We start from the raw sequence: 24,484 nt of genomic DNA on the forward strand, positions 1-24,484 counted from the left end.
TAATTTTGTAGATGGTCACTCACAGTATTGGAAAAACATCCAAATTCCTAAAATAGAGGAGTGGATAATTAAACTAAGAGAAGCAAAGGGATTGGACATTTTAGCTGCAATCATGAGGGATAAACCAGTTGAGAAAATTGAAGAGGACTGGTCATGCTTTGATTTATTTTGTAATAGTAATTTTTAATTTACAATCCCAGATTTCATATGGAAAGTCTACATGAACATTAGAGGTTTAACACATATTGATACCTTGTAGGAATTTAAGTAAATTAAATAAAAGGGTCATCTTAGCTTAACTGGGAAGTAACTTAATAGTACATTTCTGACAGGTTGTATATCAGGATGTTATTTATTGCATGTTGTATGTCTATGTTATAGGTATTTGTACTTTTTTGGTGTTGTAGCTGTATTTGTTATGCAAATGTCTTGGTATGTTGATTTCATTTTTGTTTGCAAAGGATTGTTTATAAATAAATTACAAAAGAAAAGAAAAGCAGTTTCGAACCAGATTATTTCTGTAATACAGTCTAAGTCGGTTATAAAGGATAGAAGCACCCAATTCGTACTTTTATCCTGTTAAAAATGGTTTTGCTTTTTTTAAATATAAGCAGTTTGTTTTTCTGTCTAATCCTTATTTTTCTTGTTCTTGTTTGTTTGTATGTTTGTTTGTTTCATTCTTGGTAATATGAGTTATTCTGGTCTGTCTTCTTTCTTCTTCCCTGAAAATCTATTAATAATAAAATTGGGGAGACCTTTAAAATCTCCCAAAGGAGCCACTTTTGGCCTTTTTGGGGGGAGTAGCCTCCTCTTAGAAGCCAAAGCCCAATGTTTAGGAAGAATAAAAATAAGGCTTGTATTAAAAATATCCTCCCCATTTGTGATCCCTTTTAAAACCCATGTTCCCCAGAAGGAGCAGAGCTGTGTAATAACAAAACCCTCTCAGAAAAGACACACAAAGGGACACACTTCCTTCCTTTTGGCCCAAGGAGCCTGGCCTCCTTCTTTCTCTAGAGCCTCAGGAGAGAAAGAGAGGCCTCTGTTCAACTGAGGCTCAGAGAAGGTTCCGGAACATTATTCCCCACAGTCACAAGCAGAACAAAATGGCCTCCAGAACACAAAATGGCTGCCTCTGCCTGAGCGCTTGGCAGTTTGAGGCCTTCATTGAACCAAAAATGGAGGATGAAAGGGCTCCAAAGTCAGAAGCATTTCCAAACCTTAACAACAGCTAAAATCTTTCCTGATGCTCTAATATAGAGACTCACTGAGATACTCTTTATTAATACGTCTTTCCATGTCTTTATAAATAAATAAAACTTAATAATACTAATGGTACTACTAATAATAGTAATAATAAGTTACAACCAGGAGATTTCTCCCTCTGGCTTCTCCCCAGAGGCCTCTGCGTATGCTCCGGAGCCCCTTCTTCTTCTCCTTCTTCTTCCTCTGCAAAATCCTCCAGAGGTCTCTCTGTTCCTCCTCCTCCTCCTTAGGATCTTCCTCTAATCCTTCCTCCTCCTTTTCCTCCCAGACTTTGGGGGAGTGTTGTGTGCCTTCAATTCCTTTCTGGGGATCCTAAGGCAACACTGTCACAGGAGTCTCTTTGTAGGTTTTGTTGTAGAGGGTTTGCCATTGCTATCCTTTGAGGCTGAGAGAGTGTGCCTTGGGGGCTTGGGGATGTGCTGCGTGCCTTGAACTCGTGTCTAGTGACCCTATTCCCAGGGTTTCCTTGCCTTCAGGTTTGCCTTCCACTTTGCCCTTTGTCTTCCTCTGAGGCTGAGAGAGTGTCTGCTGCCCAAGGTTCCCTCACAGTGGGTTTCATGGCCCAGAATGAATGCCATTTCCATCATGTAGATGTGTGTGTGTTTGTTTTGCATCTTCCAGCTGGCCATTGGTCTTCCTCTGAGGCTGAGAGAGTGTGACTTACCCAAGGTCACCCATTTTATATAATGGGACTTGAGCACCCATGGATTTTGCTATCCAAACCAAACCCCAAACGATACCAAGGGCCTATTGTTTTTCCATCTTTTTTTGCAAACAGCAAAGCAGATCTTGCTTGCCTGATCTTTGCATGTTCAAGAGCAGTGTTGGGCAAATGCTAAGAGCTGCCTTGTGAGGTTAGGAAGAGCGTCCTGGAAAACATCTTCCTCTGGACCCCCAGACTCAGAAAGACATGGGCCCCCCATTCAATGGGACCCCTTTCTTTGAGGCTGCTCTAGGTCCAGGAGGGTCTCTCAGGAGAGATTGGGAAAGTCAGCCTTTGAGGAATTCTGGTCCATAAAGGTTAATATCTCTAGGCTTTGCTGAGAGGGCAATATTTGGGATTTGGGCAGATCCAGGCTGCAGGGCTCTCTCAGATCTGGTTCAAAAACACTGCAGAAATTATGATGATGATAATGATGATGATGATGAATCTTCCCTTCAAACCCACAGGGCCTTGTGGACGGTCAAATAGTAACAGAGGTCAAAAACACATTGCAAAAATAATCCAGTTTGTAGAAATAAACCACTTTAACTGCCCTAGTTCAGTACTCGGGAATCCTGGGAATTTTAGTTTATTATGGCATCTGAGTTGTCTGACAGAGAAGACTAAATATCTCACAAAACTACAGTTCCCAGAATTCCCTAGCATTCAGCCAGACAGTTAAAGCAGCCCTGAAGTTGGACCATTGTTAGCGGTTGGCTTGGGGCCTGAATAGGGTTCTAGAAGGCTGGTGGGTTTGGTCGTTGGCTGCTTAGGAAGAAGGGCTCCTTCTGGGTTTCCTTGGCAGGAAAGGAAAGGTGGGTGCCTCAAGATGCCAATGGGAGACCCCTAAATTTGGTTCCTTTGTGAGAATGCTGACTGAGGGGGAAGGGAAGGGAGATGGATTTGGTCCCCAGGGAGGCCCCAGGGCAGGCAGGGCAGGCCACACAACATTCGCTTACTCCCAAGTCAAATCCTGGTTTCCCTTCTTTTGCCCAGGACCTAAACCTGGACCAGAAAGGATCAGGTTTTATTTGCTTTCTTCTCCTGTAACAGGTCTTTTTCCTTGCCCTTTTTACACGTGGCAGTAAAGATACGATACATCAGGGCCTGGCATTGAGCTTCCAGTTTTCATGCATGATCTTCAGACAGGAGATGAGGCTGCCTCTTCTCCATTTTGGAGGGAGCCCAATTCCAAGAAAGAGGAAAGGTCAGATGTGATGTGAGAGCAGTAGCTTATTATAATTTGCGAGCCTTGGTTAATTGGTTTCTTCAACTAGGAAAATTGCGGGGGTCTATGGATTGGTTTAGTTTCTTGCTTTCTCTCAGTTGTGTTGGTACAAGGGCTCACTGCTATACTCTGCATTCGCCATCTGGCTAGAAAGAAGGAGGCTAAATTAAATGCTTTTTCTCCTTAGTTTTTTGTGGGGTTTTTTGGGCTATGTGGCCATGTTCTAGAAGAGTTTCTTCCTGACGTTTCATCAGCATCTGTGGCTGGAATCTCTGAAGATGCCAGACACAGATGCTGGCCAAACATCAGAAGAAACTCTTCTAGAACGTGACCACATAGCCCGAAAAACCCACAAAAAGCTATGGAAGCCGGCCATGAAAGCCTTCGACTTTACGCTTTTTATCCTGTCTCTCAAAACAAGTGAGAAAGAATAATTCTCTCATCTCCCCTTGATCTGGGAACAGACCTTTAAAATTTTCTCTCTTCATTTCTACACAGGAAAGTATATGGAGTAGATTTGAATGACAAACTGTGAGCGACTGTGGTTTGTAATTTATGCATTAGGCTGAATGAGTTCGCTAGAGGTCCTCAGGACCTGAATTCACAACCCTATAAGAGAGATGGAGATACACCAGAAAGTAGGCAACCAAAGTCCTATACATATTATCCAGTTGTACCAGTTTGGTGCCATGTTAACGGTTGTGGATCCACCCCAGAGAAACCTGGGAATGGGGTGCTTAGAACTGGATGCTTGGTAGAGAGCCCCAGTGCAGTCCTTCATGAGTTGCTATATAATTCTAAGTACCTGAAAGATGAAATCCCAGGATTCTGTGGGACAGAGTCCTAGAAGTTTCATGGTATCAAAGTGCTAGGTTTGGGCAATGGAGATACAACCCAGGTGCCAAAAATGACCCCTAGCAATTCTGGACAGACTCATTCCGACTCTGTCTCTGTTGGTGGAGAGCTATTTACACCAAGAAACCCATGGATCTTCAAGGGATCTCCAGTTTATTTATTTTATTTATATACATCCATCCTTTCTCCCAATATAGGGACTCAGGGTGGCTAACAATACATTTAATACAGTACAAATTCAAAACAATGCAAAGGCATTTTTAAAAAAATTAAATCATTTATACAGTTGGACCTTGAAAATAGTAAATTGCATCAAAAACCACATAGAAACCTTGACCTCTGAATTGCAGTTCAAACCTTATATCTGTTTTGCTTCGGATCCAGCCCTTGAGGCATCAGCATTTCCAGAAAGGAGAGAAAGTGGAAGTGCGAAATAGTTTTTCTTTGGAGGAAGTGTCTATCCAGATTCTGTCCTGTAAAACTATCAGAGCCCCCTTTGATGCTGTCTTTGATTCAGAACATATGATTTTAAGGCATCTTACACTTCTATCTCCATCCAATAAACCTTTGAATTCTTTGAAGCATTCTGTTTTCCTGGCTGCCCATCCCAAGAGTATGAAATATAGCACCAGTCATGGAGATTCAGTCTTTTTCTTAATGGGGATACAGAGCAAGGGCCAGAGGATCCCCACTCCTGGCGTAAGACCTGGCCCAGTTCATTGCAGAGATTTTACGTACTTAATGTTAGAGCCAGACTGAGAGGTTTTGGGAGTCCCTGTCCCTCCAAAAGTAACTTTCCCAAGAGCAGTCTAGGTCTCCCTTACAAAGACCAGCAGTGGATGGAGAAGGAGGCCTTGGGGAAGCAGAGGAGAGCTTGGCTTGACCTCCAAGGACTTTCCCTTGAAGGTTTCCATCGCTCTAGGAAACGGTGGAGCCTGGGAGGGAGACTGAGGACTAGGGCATGCTGGGAAAAGCTTCAGGGAAGCTTATGAGAGCTAATGTGGGGCTTTGATTTCTCCCCCCGACTACTTTCCTGCTCTCTTTTGACAGGCTTGAAGACAACACAAGGTAAGCTCAATGGTGGAAAAGACTGCAAAAGCCATCTTCCCTATATGTTCCATGCTCACCTCCATGGCACCTTAGGAGCAAGCAAGTCTCCACTGAGGGCAGCACAGTCAAAAATCAAAATCCAAAATGGGGAGTGGTCTCTGAGATCCTAATGGTCCTCTGAGAGGAAAATGCCAGCCCCTGAAAACAATCCTGGACAGCTTTTGGAAAAGTACCATCAAGGTTTGGTCCAAGCAACGTTCTGCCCCTGGCAGACTGTCCCTTCCCTGAGTCTTGTTCTCCTGGAGGCTCAGAGGAGATTCTGGGGGCCTGAGCACCTCCTCTTTTTAGGGACCCTGAGCCCCACGTCCAGCTGACAGACAGTAATCCGCCCATGAGGAACCCCCCATTCCCCGCTCTGTCCTGGCACATGCCTTAGGAAACCTCTTCCATGGAAATTTGGGAGCTCCTAATCTTAATGGAAATGGAAACCTCTGGAATCCTCCTATTTTTCCTAACCGGGAAACAAGGTATAGTTGTGAATCTCTTCCAATGAAAAGAGGGGTTGTTGTTGTTGTTGTTGTTGTTGTTGTAATAACAGGGCTCCAGTCAATTGAGATCTTCTTCAGGCAGTAAAGGGAGGTTTATGCAAATGCAGAATGACATCACTGCTATGGAAGACTCACTTGACCAATCAGAGAGCAAGATGAAGGTTCTTCTGGAAGCTTCCATGAGAAGGAGATATAAGGCCTGAGAGACCAAGAGACAGTTGGGGGAATTGTGTCGGTTGGAGATCGAGAGAGAGAGAGTTAAAGAGCGGATCTTGGAAGTTAGTCTCAGAATTGGACGTTTAGGTTTATTTATTTGTTTTAATCCCTTGTATGAAATATCTTGCATGATTTATAATTTAGTTATATTTATTATTTATAATACATATCTCCTTGGAGTATCTACTACTCAACGCTCCTTTTACACGTGTTTTTGCTCGGTTGATGCTTGGGAAGATCAGTAAAGCAGTAGAAATAAGGTTCCTTAACCGGTCCCAGTGTAGTTTAAGGGAAATCCTTTTATAATTCACTGTGTGAAGGCAGCGTGATTTAAGGAATTTAAGGGTCTGCTGGGCTAAGAGCCATAACAGGGCTGTGGTTTGGCTGCTTGGACCCCAGGAGATCATCACAATCTCTGATCCCACGCATTGTGCAGGTCATACTCTCGATGTGGTCTTCTGTACGGAACAGGCACATCCGTGGGTGGAGATAGTCCATATCTCTGCATTGCCATGGACCATGGATCGTTTCCTGGTCAAGGTTGGGCTGAAGGTCACTATTCCCTCCGTTGGGGCAGAGGACCTATTAAAATGGCCCCACATAGAAGCTAGTAGAGCAATGGCTGTGAGATCTATTGGAGCAATCCTTAGATCCTACAACCAGGCAGGGGGTCATCTGGTCGCACCAGCTCTAAAAATATTTCAGAGTAACGTTATAGTTCAGATCCTATATGGCGCTCTGTGTGGGGATGGGATGATTCCCAATTGGTGAAACTGGAGGCCATCCAGAATACATCTTTCAAGAAATTGCTTCTACTTTCACCTGAAACACCTGCAGCTTTGGTTTGGGCTGAGATCTTCCTCCCTTCCATCAGAGCTTGTATTCAATTTGCTTTATTTAACTACTGAAGATCTGTAATAGGTTCTCTGGTTAAGGTTTTTCCTAAATTGTGTTTCCAACATTTACCAAGCTGCAAAGTCTGGAGTTTAAGATACAATAGGTTGCATGAATCATATCCTGCTCTAACTGAAAATCCTTCTACCTGGAATTCAAGAGAGAAGCTTCATGAATACATTTTTAACCATGATGTGTATCTGGATAGACTGGCTATTAACAATTCGACATTTTCCAAATGGTTTAGATGATATAAATTGGACCATCAGATGGCTGTTTACCTAAGGAAGCTTACATTCCCAAAGCGTAGGCAGGCTTTTACAGCTCTTCATTTCCAAACAATGCCTTCAGCCACGATCGATGGTAGATATTCACACACACCTACAGATCCCCATTTATGTATTTGTGGAGCTCCAGAAATCAAGGACTTGCCTCATTATCTGCTTTTTTGCTCACTATATACTGATCCAAGAACTAAATTTATGGGATCTATTCTGTCCAATTTACAGTCTAATACCACATCTTAAAAGATTTTTTTCTCCTGTCTGATATTGATTCTCAGGTAACTTATAAGGTTTCACTGTTTGCCTCAGCAGCAATCAAAATTCAGGCAAAGGTTAATAGCGGACATAGCAGTTGATTGTCATGGGGAAGATCTTATCTAAACTTTGAAGTTCTTTTTAATGTTGTTTTATTTAAATGTCTGGAATTTTATTATGTTTTATACAATTTGGGTGTTAGTTATTTGATGGAGCATTTTATAATTCTGAATTTCTGTCATTGGTTTTACATTTTAATCATGCGAATAGCCTTTGGCTTAAGCATTAATAAAAAAATTGATTTATCTAATGCTATTGAAGACTCTGCTGTGTGATGTTCTTTATTTGGCACAAAAATCTCCCCCAAATGAGGCATCAGAAGAGAGGGTCTCTCCTCTGCCTCATTTTCCAGGAGGAAGGGGGCTCCTCAAACCCCTTTTTACCTTCAGATCTCCCTCCCCTCCATGGCCATGCCTCTCTCCAAGGGTCCCCCCTGCCCTCTTTTCTCATAATAACCTCCCAAGTACCTGGGCCCCAAGGACCCCCGAAGGAGGGGGCAGGGAAGGAAAGAGGGAGAGGCGGACTGGCAGTTCCCCTGCCTTTCTTTGGGGGGAGATTGGGGTTTCATTCCTTCTTACCCCAACCCCTCCCACCAGAAGACCCTCCAGCCAATCCTTCAAACCAACAAGGGCTCTCCTCCACTTCCCTCCCTCAGAGCAGGCTGTGAGGGCAGCAATGGCTTCAGAGGCTGAAACTCTGCATGCACATTAGCAACCAAAGGCCACTCCTGAGTATGCGCAGGGATTGCATGGCCCTTGCTGCTGCTGCTGCTGCTGCTTATTCCACTCTTGGCCTTTGGAAGAAAGGAAGTAGTACGCCCTTCCTTCCTTCCTTCCTTCCTTCCTTCCTTCCTTCCTTCCTTCCTTCTTTCCTTCCTTCCAGAATGGACCCCAACCAGTGGAGCTGGACTCAGGAGAGAAAGGATGGGAAGGCTCTGCTTTGTACATATAGCTCTGTTTCTCTGAGTGTGAGTTTGTGTGTGTGTGTGTGTGTGTGTTTGCCTCTGTTCTTATGGCTGGGAATGGAGCTGAGGACTGAGGAGAGAAGAAAGTGTCAGTTTTGTGCAAATTCACAACTTCTATCCATCAATGACAAGGTTTCCCATGACATTCTTGCAAATAAGCTTGTAAAATGTGGACTAGACAAGGTAACTGTTACATGGATTTGTAACTGGTTGACTGGCCGAACCCAAAGGCTGCTCAACAATGGCTCCTTTTCATCCTGGAGAGAAGTGACCAGTGGGGTCCCACAGGGCTCTGTCCTGGGCCCAGTGCTATTCAACATCTTTATCAATGACCTGGATGACAGAATTAGGAGCATACTTATCAAATTTGCAGATGACACCAAATTAGGAGGAATAGCTAATACCTCAGAGGATCAAGATTCAAAATGACCCGAATAGACTAGAAAGCTGGGCCAAAGCTAACAAAATGAAATTCAACACGGAGAAATGTAAGGTATTGCACTTAGGGCAGAAAAATAAAATGCACAGATATAGGATGGGTGACACCTGGCTGAATGAAACTACGTGTGAAAGGGATCTAGGAGTCCAAGTAGACCACAAGTTGAACATGAGTGAACAGTGTGATGCGGCAGCTAAAAAGGCCAATGCAATTTTAGGCTGCATCAATAAAAGTATAGTGTCTAGATCAAGAGAAGTAATAGTGCCACTGTATTCTGCTTTGGTCAGGCCCCACCTAGAATATTGTGTCCAGTTCTGGGCGCCACAATTCAGAAAGGACATTGAGAAACTGGAGCGTGTCCAAAGGAGGGCGACAAAAATGGTGAAGGGTCTGGAAACCATGCCCTATGAGGAATGACTTAGGGAGCTTGGGATGTTTAGCCTGGAGAAAAGAAGGTTAAGAGGTGATATGATAGCCCTGTTTAAATATTTGAAAGGATGTCATATTGAAGAGGGAGCAAGCTTGATTTCTGCTGCTTCAGAGAACATGACTCGGAACAATGGATGCAAGCTGCAGGAAAAGAGATTCCACCTCAACATTAGGAGGAACTTCCTGACAGTAAGGGCTGTTCGACAGTGGAATGCACTTCCTCGGAGGGTGATAGAGTCTCCTTCCTTAGAGGTCTTTAAACAGAGGCTGGATGGCCATCTGTCAGGGATGCTTTGAATTGGATTTCCTGCATGGCAGGGGGTTGGACTGGATGGCCCTAGTGGTCTCTTCCAACTCTACAATTCTATGATTCTACGAATGAGTCCAGTGTGTTGAAACAGCAAAGAACTTTATTAAGAACACATAGTGAGAAATTCAGCTTTCAAATCAGAGCTGCCCTCCCCAAGCCAAAGATTACATTAAATCCCTAAAACCAAAAACTCCAACCTCTTCCAAACCTAGCCCCCACCTCCAATTCCCACAGTCTACGCCTCATAGGTAAAAAAGCACCCTTTGCCATGCCCAGAAACTAGCCCTCTTTATGTTAATACTCACTGCCAACTTTCTTCATCCAACATCCCACGAATTCTAAAAGCTATCATTCCCTTAACTATTCTAGCCAGCTGCAACAAATCCCACCCCTCTATCTAGCTAACCTATTCCACAGCCCATAATCCCCAGCCAAATTTATAAACTAAAGCAAAGAAATATACTAATAGCAATTAAAACCAAACCTTAACAAAATATAACTTTAAAACTTAAACAGACATATCGACAGACAAACCTAACACACAAAATCACAGGGGCCTTTTTTTATCACCAGTGGATTGAAAATGTATTCTTTGTATTCCTTCTTGAGAAAAATAATGTCATTTCACTTCTCGGATTTGCGTGGCTTCTCTCCAATGTGGACTCTCTGATGTATCACTAGGTTTGACCTGTGAGAAAAACATTTCCCACAATGCTGGCATTTGTATGGCTTCTCTCCAGTGTGGCCTCTCTGATGTATCACTAGGTTTGACCTCTGAGAAAAACATTTCCCACAATGCTGGCATTTGTACAGATTCTCTCCAGTGTGACCTGTCTGATGTATCACTAGAATTGATTTACGAGAAAAACATTTCCCACAATGCTGGCATTTGTATGGTTTCTCTCCTGTGTGGACTCTCTCATGTATCACTAGGTATGATTTTGACGAAAAACCTTTCCCACACTGCTGGCATTTGTATGGCTTCTCTCCTGTGTGGACTCTCTGATGTATCACTAGGTAAGATTTCGACAAAAAACATTTCTCACAATGCTGGCATTTGTACGGATTCTCTCCAGTGTGGCCTCTCTGATGTATCACTAGGTAATATTTCGACGAAAAACATTTCCCACAATGCTGGCATTTGTACGGATTCTCTCCAGTGTGGCCTCTCTGATGTATCACTAGGTAATATTTCGACGAAAAACATTTCCCACAATGCTGGCATTTGTACGGATTCTCTCCAGTGTGGCCTCTCTGATGTATCACTAGGTAATATTTCGACAAAAAACATTTCTCACAATGCTGGCATTTGTACGGATTCTCTCCAGTGTGGCCTCTCTGATGTATCACTAGGCTTGACCTCTGAGAAAAACATTTCCCACAATGCTGGCATTTGTATGGCTTCTCTCCAGTGTGGCCTCTCTGATGTATCACTAGGTTTGACCTCTGAGAAAAACATTTCCCACAATGCTGGCATTTGTACAGATTCTCTCCAGTGTGACCTGTCTGATGTATCACTAGAATTGATTTACGAGAAAAACATTTCCCACAATGCTGGCATTTGTATGGTTTCTCTCCAGTGTGGACTCTCTGATGTATCACTAGGTAAGATTTCGATGAAAAACATTTCCCACAATGTTGGCATTTGTAAGGCTTTGCTCCTGTGTGGATTCTCTGATGTATGACAAGGATTGACTTGTAAGCAAAACATTTCCCACAATGGTGGCATTTATGTGACTTCTTTGCTGTGTGGACTCTCTGATGACTCAAATGTTCTTCTGTAAAGAAGGACAATGACAGATAAGACTGAAAATCAGAGTTAAGAGAGGAGGGTGTTACCCCATGATTTAGCCCTCATTAACCCCTCCTTATTTGAGATTAAATTAATAAATTTGCTGTGAGTAACCCAACCATGACCCTTCTGCTTATGCCCCTAAATCCATGGAACGATTGTATCCTTACTCATAGGAGCTACCAAGGAAGAGCCTGTATGGGGACTGCCTTGAGGGAATCCGTGGAAGCAGATAGTCAAAGGCCTGTTGAAACAATATTCCATGAAACATGTGCCAAAATACTTTGATTGACAGGTGGCATCATATTCTGTGAGACTGCCATAGAGTGCTGAGTCAGAGCCCAAGGCATGATGCAAGCTAACAGCAGAGGTCACTTCATGCTGTTTGGCACCAGGATGTGACTCACAACCAATACAGTATACAGCTCACATGCGGATTGGTGTGGATTGGATTGGAGTTGTGTGTACAAGAGATGGTGAAGTTGAAGGAACTCGGAGAGGAGAGCTTGCAAATATTTCTATTATTTTGTAACTCAAGATAGATTTTTAGTGTAAAAAGTGGTCAGTGCATTGCAAATATCTATATCTGGATATTTGCTTCCGTACTCTGCTATGTTATTGTTGAGCTGCATCTGGGAGTGTCACCCTCAGATTGTGGTGTATATTGGCTTGTGAACACGATAGGAATTCAGAGCCAAGAAGGACCGAGAGCCAGTGTGCTAATCCTTTTTGTCTGATTTATTTGCTCCAAGCACCCATTGCATTCAATTTGGTTTCAGACCATTCTTCCCCCCAGGACATATCCTAAAGCGATTTAAACCCTTTTGAACACTCGGTTTCTGCCCCCAAGCAACAATTACCATCTAAATATCTGCCCTGGGTGGCTGTTCTTTGACTTCAGTCCAATTACAGACAGACAGTCTGTGGGTTTACTTGGCTAAGCACCTCAATGAAGCCGCCAACCCCACTTGTCGCATGAGCTCCTGACTTCTCTTCCCATTTCGAACCCTCAGCAATTGGAATCAAGATCCGCCTAGGTAAAGTATTACCATTAAGAAAGTCTTACATCTCTTGACCACTCTGACCTGTTATCTAGTTCTTGTGCGTGTGTGTGAACACTTACGTGTGTGTGTGTATTATGCTTTTCCGCTCAATAAAACAAACAAAAAAAAAACCCTATTTCAAATGCCTTTGGAGTTCTGTGTGCTTCCAGGCCTGGTATAGTTAAGCTGAATCCCACGGTCGCTCTTGCCCCAACCAAACTTTATATCTCCTTTCAACTAAGTACCTAATTCCCCTAAAAGCATAGCACTTGCGGCTGTCCTCCCCAGACTCCAGCATTCTGGGTAACAAAGGGCCTCTTGAATCAACCATGGAACTAAGCAAGCTCAGGCAGGAAAAGAAACATTAGAGAACATTGCCATTGTTCTCTAAGCCATTGCAGGGCCAACAGAGGGATTTTACCCAAGAAGTCTCTCCAGAGTCTCAAAAGGCTTGAAGAGGGGCCAAAAAAGCCAGGAATCTTGGTCAGGGATGGGCTGATGAGCATTTGGAATCAAAAAGCATTTATCTCCATGGTTCCTTCCCACAAAATCCTAGAATTGACAGTTTAGGATAGGATATTTAGAATCCTTAGAAAGTGGAGAGCAATAATGACTCACTAAACTACAAATTCCAAGATTTCACAGAAAGCTGCTACGACAAACTATGTGTGAAAGGGATCTATGAGTCCTGGTAGACCACAACTTAAACCTGGGTCAACAGTTTGATGCAGCAGCTAAAAAGGCCAATGTGATTCAAGGCTGCATAAATATGGGTATAGTGTTATGGCAGGGGGTTGGACTGGATGGCCTTTCTAGTTTCTTTCAACTCTTTGATTCTGTGTTATGGATTAAGGGAAGTAATAGTGCAATTCTGTTCTACTTTGGTCAGACCCTCACTTGGAATACTGTGTCCATTTCTGGTCACCACAATTCAAAAAGGATGTTGAGAAGCTGGAGTTTATCCAAAGGAGGGCAATAAAAATGGTGAAGGGTTTAGAAACCATCAAGCCCTATGAGGAGTGGTTTAGGGATCTGGGAATGTTTAGCCTGGAGAAGAGAAGGTTAAGAGTGGATAGCCCTGTTCAAATATTTGAAGAGATACTGCTGCTCTAGAGCAAAGGACATAGAACAATGGAAGCAAGGCACAGGAAAAGAGGTTCCACCAAAACATTAGGAAGAACTTCCTGACAGTAAGAGCTATTCAACAGTGGAATATACTCCCTCAGAGCATGGTGGCGTCTCATTATTGTTGTTGTTGTTGTTGTTATTATTATTATTATTAATTTCTAAAGTGCTCCTTCTTTGAAGGTCTTTAAAGGTGTTTGAAGGTCTTTAAACAAAGGCTAGGTGGCCATCTGCTGGTGATGCTTTCAATGTGTATTCCTGCATGGCAAGGGGTTGAATTAGATGGTCCTTGTTATCTGTTTAAGGTCTTTGATTCTATAATTCTAAAGTGGAATCATAGTGCCATGATAATGTAGAATGAAAGGGCCCTCAGTCTTCATAGTAAGGGCAATGAATTCAGCTTCCTTACCCACAGAGGCCACATTCTCGTAATTCTCCATCATCACATCCTTGTACATAAGTCTCTGCTTCTTCGTCAGCAGTTTCCATTCATCCTCAGTGAAATATACCGCCACATCCGCAAAGGTCACCTGCAATAGAAAATAGCCCTCATCCAGAGAATGACTAATAAAAGGAGAGGGAGAAGCACATGATGCATCCCAAAAATTATTTGATCACCTCAGAATTTAGTCCAGGAAATAAATTTTAATTGCTGTTAGCAAGAAAAAAGCTACTGCCTTTGAGATCCAGTTTGTCTCAAATTCTTCCAATACAATATACAATATAATAAAAAATATAATTTAAGCCATGGCTGGGATATTGAGGATGGATTAGGATACTGACTATACCAAAATGTATCGTACATTTAGCCTCCAAAGATTATAGTGCATTTAGCCATTTGTTGCCAAATTTCAGAGGCGAATGTCATTTTTAAAAAGCAACAGCAGAAAGTGGTGAAGATGGACAAAGTTGTTTATGAAGAAGATCACACAAGTGGGAAAGGGCACAACACTTTGTTTTTGCCTCAGACTCCTAGCAAGGGCAAGTCCCTGCCCCCTTCTTTCTTCTCCAACCCCCACTATTGAGTTGATGGGCTGCAAACTCCTTGGCAATCATTATGCAGAAATTGAAATGAGCTGAAGAATTGGTAAAGTGGGAGAAGAAGAGAGAAACCAGGACATTTTAAAAGCCCTCGAAATATTGGGATGACAGAGGATTAACCAGGACTGTCTCTGCCAAACTCAGACAGTACTTTATTTGCTTCCTTTCATAAATTGGCCCAGCAGTGACCCAGATGAAGCGAATAGAATAGTGACTCACCAAAGAGTTGTTGTACCTCGGCAGCCTCCTTCTCTTGGAGCCCAACTCCCTTCGATTGGCCTCTCTGTTGGCCATCAGGTGGGCAGGGGTTCTGGTGGTCCTGCACTTGGGTGACTTCCAGAAAGAGAGGCCCCAAAGCCGTGTACAAGGAGGCCGAGATGAAGGTCCTGAGAAAAGGGCCCAGAGTTAGGATTGGTTTGGCAAGAAACCCTGCAGCACTCAAAGAGACAGAGAACAGCATCCTGCTGGTGACACACGCAGATGACATATGCCTCCTTTGGGCCAATGCAGAGGTGGGCATTTGCTTCCTAGCCTGATTCCACAGGGAGCAACACTGGAGCATAGAGGGTTCTGCTGGGTCAGGCTTTCTGGCCTAGTGGCCTCCCATTCTCCCATTGGCCAAAGCAGTTGCCCTCCATCCCCCAGGGAATTCCCCAGTCAAGCAGGGCAGGAAAGGAGCTCTCTAGTTGCCCCCCTTCCATAGGATCCAGCCCTCCTCCCAGGATCGGGGGGGGGGGGCACCAGAGGATTGAGCTGATGTGAAGGGAACAACCAATTCCCATGGCAGTCTTCTGCATGCAGAGAAGTCACAATTCTGAGAGTGACTCTGCCCATGTGGAAAGTGCCTATTTTCCACACTATTGCCTGGCCATCTTGGCTTGGGAATGTCCTGTTCTAGCCACAAGTAGGACTAAATCTTAGCCTGTATCCAATCCTATACTTAGTCCTGATCAGAGTAGAATCACTCAGTCTCTTGGATTTACCTATAGATTAACTCACCAGTCAACATCTTGGACTGCCTGAAGGAAGAGGCCCCTCCCTCCTCAACTGTCATCTCGGCCTCAGAGGGAGCCATCAGGCAGACCAGCAACATCTTGGACTGCCTGAAGGAAGAGGCCCCTCCCTCCTCAACTGTCATCTCGGCCTCAGAGGGAGCCATCAGGCAGACCAGCAACATCTTGGACTGCCTGAAGGATGAGACTTCTCCCTCCTTTAACTGTATTTTGTATTGTATTACGATTTTACTGTACACCGCTATGATCATCGTGGAATAGCGGTCTATAAATAAAACATATTATTATTATTATTATTAATTACGGGTTGAGTCGGTCTACGCTAGGTTTAACCAACAGGATTCAGGCCTCCTCAGACTTTAAATTCCGATAAGTTGCAATAGAATGTAGAAAATATATATACATAATTATGCATTGTATAAAATTCATTGTATGTACTTTAGTTTCAATAAAAATTATTTTTAAAAAAGACTTTAAAGGCAGGAATGTTAATTTTTCCATTCTGCGTCATCATCACTGATGAGAATTTGATTTCTCTTTCATGCAGAGGAAGAGGAGGAGGACCACCTTCTTTATGGAAAGATTAAAGAGCAGATCATTAAACAGAGAGTCTGTGAACATCTAGAAAGCAATGCCATAATCACAAAAAGTCAATATCAGTTTAAGAGAAAGAAGTCATGCCTGACAAATCTAATCTCGGTACATGATCCTGGTAGATGAAGATAATGCTATGGATATAGTATATCTTGATTTCAGTAATGCCTTGGTAGATGAAGGGAATGCTATGGATATAGTATATCTTGATTTCAGTAAGGTTCCCCATGTCATTCTTGCAAAGAAGAGATTTTGGGCTGCATCAATAGAAGCATAATGTCTAGATCAAGGGAAGTAATAGTGCCACTCTATTCGGCTCTGGTCAGGTCCCACCTGGAACATTTTGTCCGGTTCTGGGCACCACAATTCAAAAAGGATGTTTAGAAACTGGAGTGTGTCTAAAGGAGGGCAACTAAAGTGGTGCAGGATTTGGAAACCATGACCTATGAGGAATGACTTAGGGAGCTGGGGATGTTTAGCCTGGAGAAGATAAAGTTAACAGGTGATATGATAGCTCTCTTTAAATTTTTGAAGGGATGTCATATTAAGGAGGGAGCAAGCTTGTTTTCTGCTGCTCCAGAGAACAGGACCCAGAACAATGGATGCAAGCTACAGGAAAAGAGATTCCAGCTCAACATTAGGAGGAACTTCCTGATAGTAAGGGCTGTTCGAGAGTGGAACACACTTCTTCCTTGAAGTGCAGTGGAGTCTCCTTCCTTTGAGGTCTTTAAGCAGAGGCTGGGTGGCCATCTGTCAGGGATGCTTTGATTGAGAGTTCCTGCATGGCAAAATGGGGTTGGACTGGATGGCCCTTGAGGTCTCTCTCAACTCTATGATTCTTTGATTCTATTATTTATATTCCAGGTGGAGAAACACTGGCCCCTGGCCTGGATAAGACCTGTATTTTTTCAATGATCTGATCAATGGCCTCCCCTTATCATGCCCCCTTCCCCATTTAGACACTGGTGAAAATAATCATTTCATTTTTGCAAATGAGAAAAATCTCTGAGTTTAACTGCTGTGTTAATAATAATAATAATAATAATAATAAAAATTATGTGTATACCACCTTTCCAAAAAGATCAAAGCAGTTTACAAATGTGCAATTACAAGATTTGTGTGTTTGTGTGTGTCAGTCATAGCAGGAGCATGAGGTATGTACCTCCTCCCTCTGTTTGCTAAAGCCACACAGAAATTGAGGCATGTACATTTGTGTGCAGTGTTTCTGAAAGGATCTATTGTCAAAATCACAATTTCTTCACTTTTCCTTGTATATTTTTTAAAAAGATGCACACTGCTGAATATGTTGCACTTATACAACAAAAATCTATAAATGTATAGGTTTATGAGTGAAGATTGCATCCTGGATTATGCTCATTTTTGGGAAGTGAAGACCTATGTAAATTCATTTTATAAACCCAGAGGAAAAAAATACCTCACAAAGTTCTAGTAAACAACACGTACACACAGTCCCCATAAAAAGGACTCACTGACGCACTGTGTCTTTGGGGTCTGGAATCTCACTTCCACATTCTGGGAAGACAATGCTGCCAGAAGCTGAATTTGGGACTTTATGCCTGCAAAGCATGGGCTCACTGTCTCAGCTGCAGCCCTTCCACACAATCCTGGACTGAAGCATTTAAACAAAGGACCTCTTCCAGCTCCAGGAATAAAGGCCTACCTTCAGTACAAAGACCCTGATTCCTGCAGCCCCAGAAAGGCCTCTTCTGCAGTCCTTTAAGGCCGGAGCTTCCCTGGGTCAGAGGCAGTCTCCTCAGCCGTAGAGAAGGGTTGCTCTGAATGCGAAGGAGGAGGAGGTCCAAGGGCTGAGGGAGGGAAGGCAATGGGGAAAAGGTCAGTGCCAATGGCCATGGAGGGCAGAAGGTGACAATGCCTAGGAAACTCCTCTGAGTCCCAGCCCTAGGAATGAGTGGCAGGAGTGAGTCCAGGGGGCTGAGGGGGTCTCCTTTCCCAAAGGGGGGGGGGCAAGGACAGGTGGACCCTCCCCAGCTAGGGTCCAAAGGGAGGGTCTCTTGCTCTACCTCTTTCTCCCAGCCCCCAAAGCCCAGCCTCCGCACTGGCCCTGGGTCCCCTGCCTCCCCTTTCTCAGACCCCTTCCTTCCTTCCTTCCTTCCTTCCTTCCTTCCTTCCTTCCTTCTTCCCTTCCTTCTCCCCAAAATGGAGGGCCAGAGGCAGAAAGGGACACACTGCCTTCCTTTTGGCCCAAGGAGCCTCGCCTCCTTCTCACTCTGGAGCCTCAGGGAGGGAAAGAGGAGCCTCTTGGTTCAACTGAGGAGGCCTCAGAGAAGGTTCCGGAACATTATACCCCATAGTCACAAGTCACATTATTTAGTCACAAGCAGCACAAAATGGCTGCCAGAACCCAAAACGGTTGCTTCTGCGTCAGTGCGTGGCAGATGGCAGTTTGAGGCCTTCAGGGAACCCAAAATGGAGGATGAAAGGGCCACAAAGTCGGAAGGGACCCCAAACAGGATTTCTGAACCTAAACAACACAGAAAGGTTTTCCTGATCGCACCCGATGGCTGTGAGAACACAAAAAGTCCCCAAACAGGATTTCTGAACGTTAACAACAGCTAAATATTTTCCTGATGCTATTGAAAGGAGGAACCTGATCCCCTCCTTAATTACAATCAATAGTGAAAGATATTGATATTAATATCAAGAGAGCCCATCATCCACAACCCAGCTCAGGTCTTGACCGCTCAGGGAGGCCAGTCCAGCTGCAGGACTGGGACCACTTTAGCTGCCCTGGCTCAGTGCTAGGGAATTCTGGGAAATGTAGTTTTGTGAAACATTGAGCCTTCTTTTTCAGAGACCTCTGGTGCCACAATAAACTCCATTTCCCAGGATTCCCTAGCACTGGACCAGGGCAGTTAAAGCACACTCAAACTGGACTATTGCTGCCGTGTGTTTTGGACCTTTCTTGGCCGCAAACTGTCCATAGCCTGCAATGCATCTCCAAATTCTGTTGGCAGTCCCTCCCTCCCAACACTTTCTCATTTCCCCCCAAAACCAGAGCAATGCTGGCAGATGGAAAGAGGTTTTAAAGCAGCATTTAAATCTGCCATATTTGTTTTTAAAAGGCTAAATGTCCCAAATGCTATCATCAGTTTTGTAGCTATTATTACAGAAAGAAGTAGAGTGCAAACTCTTCAAGTACCTTTGTTTTCTGGAGTGAGATGGGCTTTTCCAACTGACTCACTGTGATGATCTCCGGTGGTCCAAGAAGCCAAACTGCAGCCCTGTAATAATAATAATAATAATAATAATAATAATAATACTTTTATACCGCTCTTTCTTCAGCCAAAAGGCTATCAAAGTGGCTTACAAATTGTTAAATTCCTTAAATCACGCTGCCACCTCCCAGTGATTTATTTTTTTAATTTTTAAAAATATTTTATTATTAAAACATATATACAAACACACATATATCAATCTTCATATACAAACACACACATACATACATATATATATATATATATATATATACACACACATACCTACTTATGCATTTCTATTTTACATATTCATCTTTCATCCTTTATTTATACTAACAAAAATATTCTAAAGAGGGGTCACTTTTCTCTTGCCTCAGCTCTTACTCTAACCTTTATCTCTCCACTTTAATCCTTTCCAAAACACACACACTCTCTCTCTCTCTCTCTCCACCTCCCAGTGAAATATAAAAGGATTTCCCTTAACCTACACTGGGACCAGTTAAGGAGACTTATTTCTATTTTTTTACTGATCTTCCCAAGCATCAACCGAGCCAAATCATGTGTAAAAGGAGTGTTGAGTAGTAGATACTCCAAGGAGATATTTACTATAATTAACAAAATATAACTGAAATATAAGTCATACAAGATATTAAGAGTCTTGCAGGTACAATATTTGTATGTATATAATATTCAATTCATACAAGCTATTATAATAATAAATAAACCTAAACATCCAATTCTGAGACTAACTTCCAAGATCAACTCTCTCTCTCTCGATCTCCAACTGACACAATTCCCCCAACTGTCTCTTGGTCTCTCAGGCCTTATATCTCCTTCTCACGGAAGCTTCCAGAAGAACCTTTATCTTGCTCTCTGATTGGTCAAGAGAGCCTTCCATAGCAGTGATGTCACTCTGCATTTGCATAAACCTCCCTTTTCTGCCTGAAGAAGACCTCCATTGACTGGAGCCCAGTCATTACACTTTCCCAAGGCAAGGCCCTTGACCCTATTTCCCAATGTTGTTCTTGGGGTCTGCCTCCCAGTTGTTTCCAGGTCTTATGGTGACCTTATGGGAGTCTCTGAAGGGGTTTTCTTGGCAGGTTCCTTGAGCATGGGTTTCCCATGGCCATCCTCTGAGGCTGAGAGAGTGAGACTTGCCCAAGGCTTCAGTTCTTTTGGAAGCCTTTTTGCTTTATCTTCTAGAAGGTAGCTGAAGTGTTGCTTCTTGCATTGAGGAATGAGAGGAACCTTGTGGCATCCAAAAGACTAACATTCTCTGGAGTTATGTCTGATTATATATATATATATATATATATATATATATAGGATTGCAATCCCTGTTCATTTATTAAAAGGTTTATAGTGCACCCCATATCATAGAATCTCATAGATATGTCCCTTAATAGCATTTAACCAAATTAAACAGTACTGTATATAAAACAAAAACATGAAACAAGCTGGACAAGAGGCCTCCAGGCTGCACCTGGCCCTTTCGCATTGGGGGCGGCAGTGGAGCTGCGACTGCAAGGAGGCCAAGCCTCAGACTCCTCTCCGCCGTCGCCGCCGGCACCTCCTGTGTTGGTGATGGTGGCAGTGGAAAGGAGGCCAAGGAGAATGCCAGAGGCCGCCTCTTTGCCGCCACCTCTGTCTCTGTGCAAGGGCCATGTGGGGCTATTGGAGGCCAAGAGGCCTCCAAGTCACCACCCGGCCCTTCTGCGGTGGCAGCATCGGGGGCATGCAGGCCGAGATGGAGAGGAGGCCTCTGGCGCTGCTCCTCCGCCTCCTGTTCGCTGCCACCGCCACAATCACTGCCACCTCTGCGGAAGGACCAGATGGTGGGCTGGAGGCCCCCATGCGACCTTTCCCCCGACCGTGGCGGCGGGGAGGGAAAAAGTTGGGGAGGGGAGGGGAGGAGAGGAGAGGGACTTTTGTCCCAAATGTCTGCACGCATGGACTTGAGCATACGCGGATTTTGGTATACGCTCCAGGGGCCCACTGAATTCGCAAGCAAAGGAGAGCCAAGAGAGCCCTGGAGAGCCTTGCCTTGGGTGGCTCTGGATCTCTGATACCGCAACAAACTATAAATCCCAGGATTCCACAGGATGGAGCCAGGAGAGTTAAAGCGGTTTCGATCTGAATTATTTCTTCAGTGCAGATACGGCCTGAGTCAGTTGTAAAAGTGTAGAAGCACCAAAGGCTGATTTTTACCCTTAAAAATGGTTCTACTTTTTAAAAGATAAGCAGTTTGTTTTTCTGTCTAATCCTTATTTTTGTTCTTCTTGTTTTGTTTGTTTGTTTCATTCTTGGTAATATGAGATGGTCTGGTCTGCCTCCTTCCTTCTTGCCTGCAAATCTCTTAATAAAAAAGGGGAGGAGATTTTTTAAACCTCCCAAAGGAACTACTTTTGGCCTCCTCTTAGAAGCCAAAGCCCAATATTTGTGAAGAATAACAAGGCTTCTATTAAAACCATCCTCCCCATTTCTGTATAAGAAACCCCTCTCTGGAAAGAGACACAAAAGACACACCAAGAAACACACTGACTCCCTTTTGGCCCAAGGAGCCTGGCCTCCTTCTCTCTCTGGAGCCTCAGGAGAGAAAGAGGAGGCTCTATTCAACTGAGGCTTCAGAGGTTCTGGAATATTATTCCCCACAGTCACAAACAGCAGAAAATGGCTGCCGTAACACAAAATGGCTGCCTCTGCCTCAGCACTTGGCACTTGGCAGGTGGAGGCCTTTAGGGAATCCCTAATGCAAGATGAAAGGGCTGCAAAGTCAGAAGGGACCCCAAAGAGGGTGGCCAGAGGCCTGGACTGCAAAGGACCTCCCTTCTTAACCACTTCTGAGCCTAGAATAAGATGGAGGCTTTTAAGTTCTGCAGAGTTCTTTTGGTCTAGAGAGGCTGAAGTGGGGAAGGCAAGGGCCGAAAGTCCCAAATGGGGTTAGGACACACTGCTTTAATTAGTGCCAACTGAGTTTGAAGCAAAGTCATTTGTCCTCTATAAAATGGGAAGAGAAGAAAATCTGAGAGCCCTAGAATTGGAAATGATCCCCCAAGGGCCATCCAGTCCAGCCCCCTTCTGCCATGCAGGAATACACAGACTCCTAGACCCCCAAGGGCCATCCAGTCCAGCCTCCTTCTGCCATGCAGGAATACACAGAATCCTAGACCCCCAAGGGCCATCCAGTCCAGCCTCCTTCTGCCATGCAGGAATACACAGAATCCTAGACCCCAAGGGCCATCCAGTCCATCCCCTTGTGCTATGCAGGAATACCCAAAATCCTAGACCACGAAGAGCCATGCAGTCCAGCATCCTTCTGCTATGCAGGAATACACAGAATCCCAGACCCCCAAGGGCCATCCAGTCCAGCCTCCTTCTGCCATGCAGGAATACACAGAATCCCAGACCTCCAAGGGCCATCCAGTCCAGCCTCCTTCTTCCATGCAAGAATACACAGAATCCCAGACCTAGAAGGGCCATCCAGTCCAGCCTCCTTCTTCCATGCAGGAATACACAGAATCCCAGACCTCCAAGGGCCATCCAGTCCATCCCCCTTCTGCCATGCAGGAATACACAGAATCCCAGAACTCCAATGGCCATCCAGTCCAGCCTCCTTCTTCCATGCAGGAATACACAGAATCCCAGACCTAGAAGGGCCATCCAGTCCAGCCTCCTTCTTCCATGCAGGAATACACAGAATCCCAGACCTCCAAGGGCCATCCAGTCCAGCCTCCTTCTGCCATGCAGGAATACACAGACTCCTAGACCCCCAAGGGCCATCCAGTCCAGCCTCCTTCTGCCATGCAGGAATACACAGAATCCTAGAGTTGGGGGGAGATCCTGGCAGGGAGGGCAGTGAAAAGAGATCCTTAGAAGGAGGGAGGATTGAGAGATATAGTTCTGGAAATCACGTTGTTAAAGACTCCTTGGTTTTTTGCCTTTGCCACCCTCTGAAGCTAAGCAAACGAGATCTGAACTCTGGTCTCCAGAGTCTTAGTCCAGCAACAAAAGGCTTCCTCTGAACACTGTATTTCCAGGAAACCAAATCATGTCCTGGGTGACTCTGGAGCCCAGGGTTCGAGTACAGGCTTGGCTGTATAAACCCACTGGATGAACTGGGGCAATAAGCCACACTCTCTCAGCCGTCAGTGGATGGATACGATGGCAAAACCACTCTGAAGAATTCCTGCCAAGGCACACTGCAATAACAGCAACAACAACAACAACATGCTTGTCCTGACCTCAGTGAGTCTTGCTTGTGAATAGACAGGTGCAGTCTTGTTCTGAACGTGTGCATATGTGGATCCACTGGTACTATTGAATCCTTATATCCACAGATTTATAGCAGGATCTAACCTATCTCCTCACCAAGGACTCTGACTGAGATCAGTGTTTACGTTTAGCCTGTTGGCCTTAAAATGGATCCTAGATCCAAAATAGTCCCTCCAGAAAAGGGGCAGATGTCACTTGCCCATCCTGTCCTTGGATCAATTCTTAAATTCCAAGATTTAGGCTGGGGAGGAGGTCTGTCCCTGCCCTCTTCTGAGGCTGAGAGAGTGTGACTTCTTCAGGGAAGAAATGAATCCTAACCTTCCCGTCAGCTTCGGGCTTAATGGCTGGGATCAAGGGAGCCGCCATGGGCTTGAGCCTCTGCCCAACCGTTGCCTCCGCCAAGAAGGCAGTGGCTGGTGGCTGGGGCACTGTTGACCTTTCCACCATCAAGTGCTCCATGGCTGCTGCAGTGTGAAAGACTGGGGGCACCCTTGGCTGAGCGATTCCTGTCACTACTGTGCTCTGAGGCTGAGAGAGTGTGACTTGCACAGGGCAAGACTTGCACCTATTTCCCATTATTGTGACTGGTGTGTGTGTGCCTTCCAGTTGTTTCCAGGTCTTATGGTGACCTTATGGGAGTCTCTGAAGGCGTTTTCTTGGCAGGTTTCTTCAGAGTGGGTTTCCCATGGCCATCCTCTGAGGCTGAGAGAGTGTGACTTGTCCAAGGCTTCAGTCCTTTTGGAAGCCTTTTTGCTTTATCTTCTAGAAGGCAGCTGAGGTGTTGCTTCTTGCACTGAAGAATGAGAGGAACCTTCTGGCATCCAAAAGGCTAACACTCTCTGGAGTTATGTCTGATAATATGTATAG

General features: G+C 44.4%; 1 protein-coding gene and 1 pseudogene across 2 annotated transcripts in view; both read right to left on the reverse strand.

The window, feature by feature from the left end:
• Positions 1–24,484, reverse strand: part of LOC149301612 (uncharacterized) — a 122,120-nt pseudogene that overhangs the window by 73,948 nt on the left and 23,688 nt on the right. The gene's annotated exons all lie outside the window — the stretch shown is intronic.
• Positions 10,027–24,076, reverse strand: LOC149301613 (uncharacterized). Its single transcript, XM_089484255.1, has 2 exons — positions 23,936–24,076; positions 10,027–11,304 (listed from the first exon to the last, which is right to left on the reverse strand). The coding sequence occupies exons 1-2, from the start codon at positions 24,074–24,076 to the stop codon at positions 10,123–10,125; spliced, it is 1,323 nt and encodes a 440-aa protein (XP_089340381.1). The 3' UTR covers positions 10,027–10,122.

Source organism: Sceloporus occidentalis, unplaced genomic scaffold, assembly GCF_023333645.1.
Source record: "Sceloporus occidentalis isolate IW3139 unplaced genomic scaffold, rSceOcc1.0.p SCAF_21, whole genome shotgun sequence".
NCBI lineage: Eukaryota > Metazoa > Chordata > Lepidosauria > Squamata > Phrynosomatidae > Sceloporus > Sceloporus occidentalis.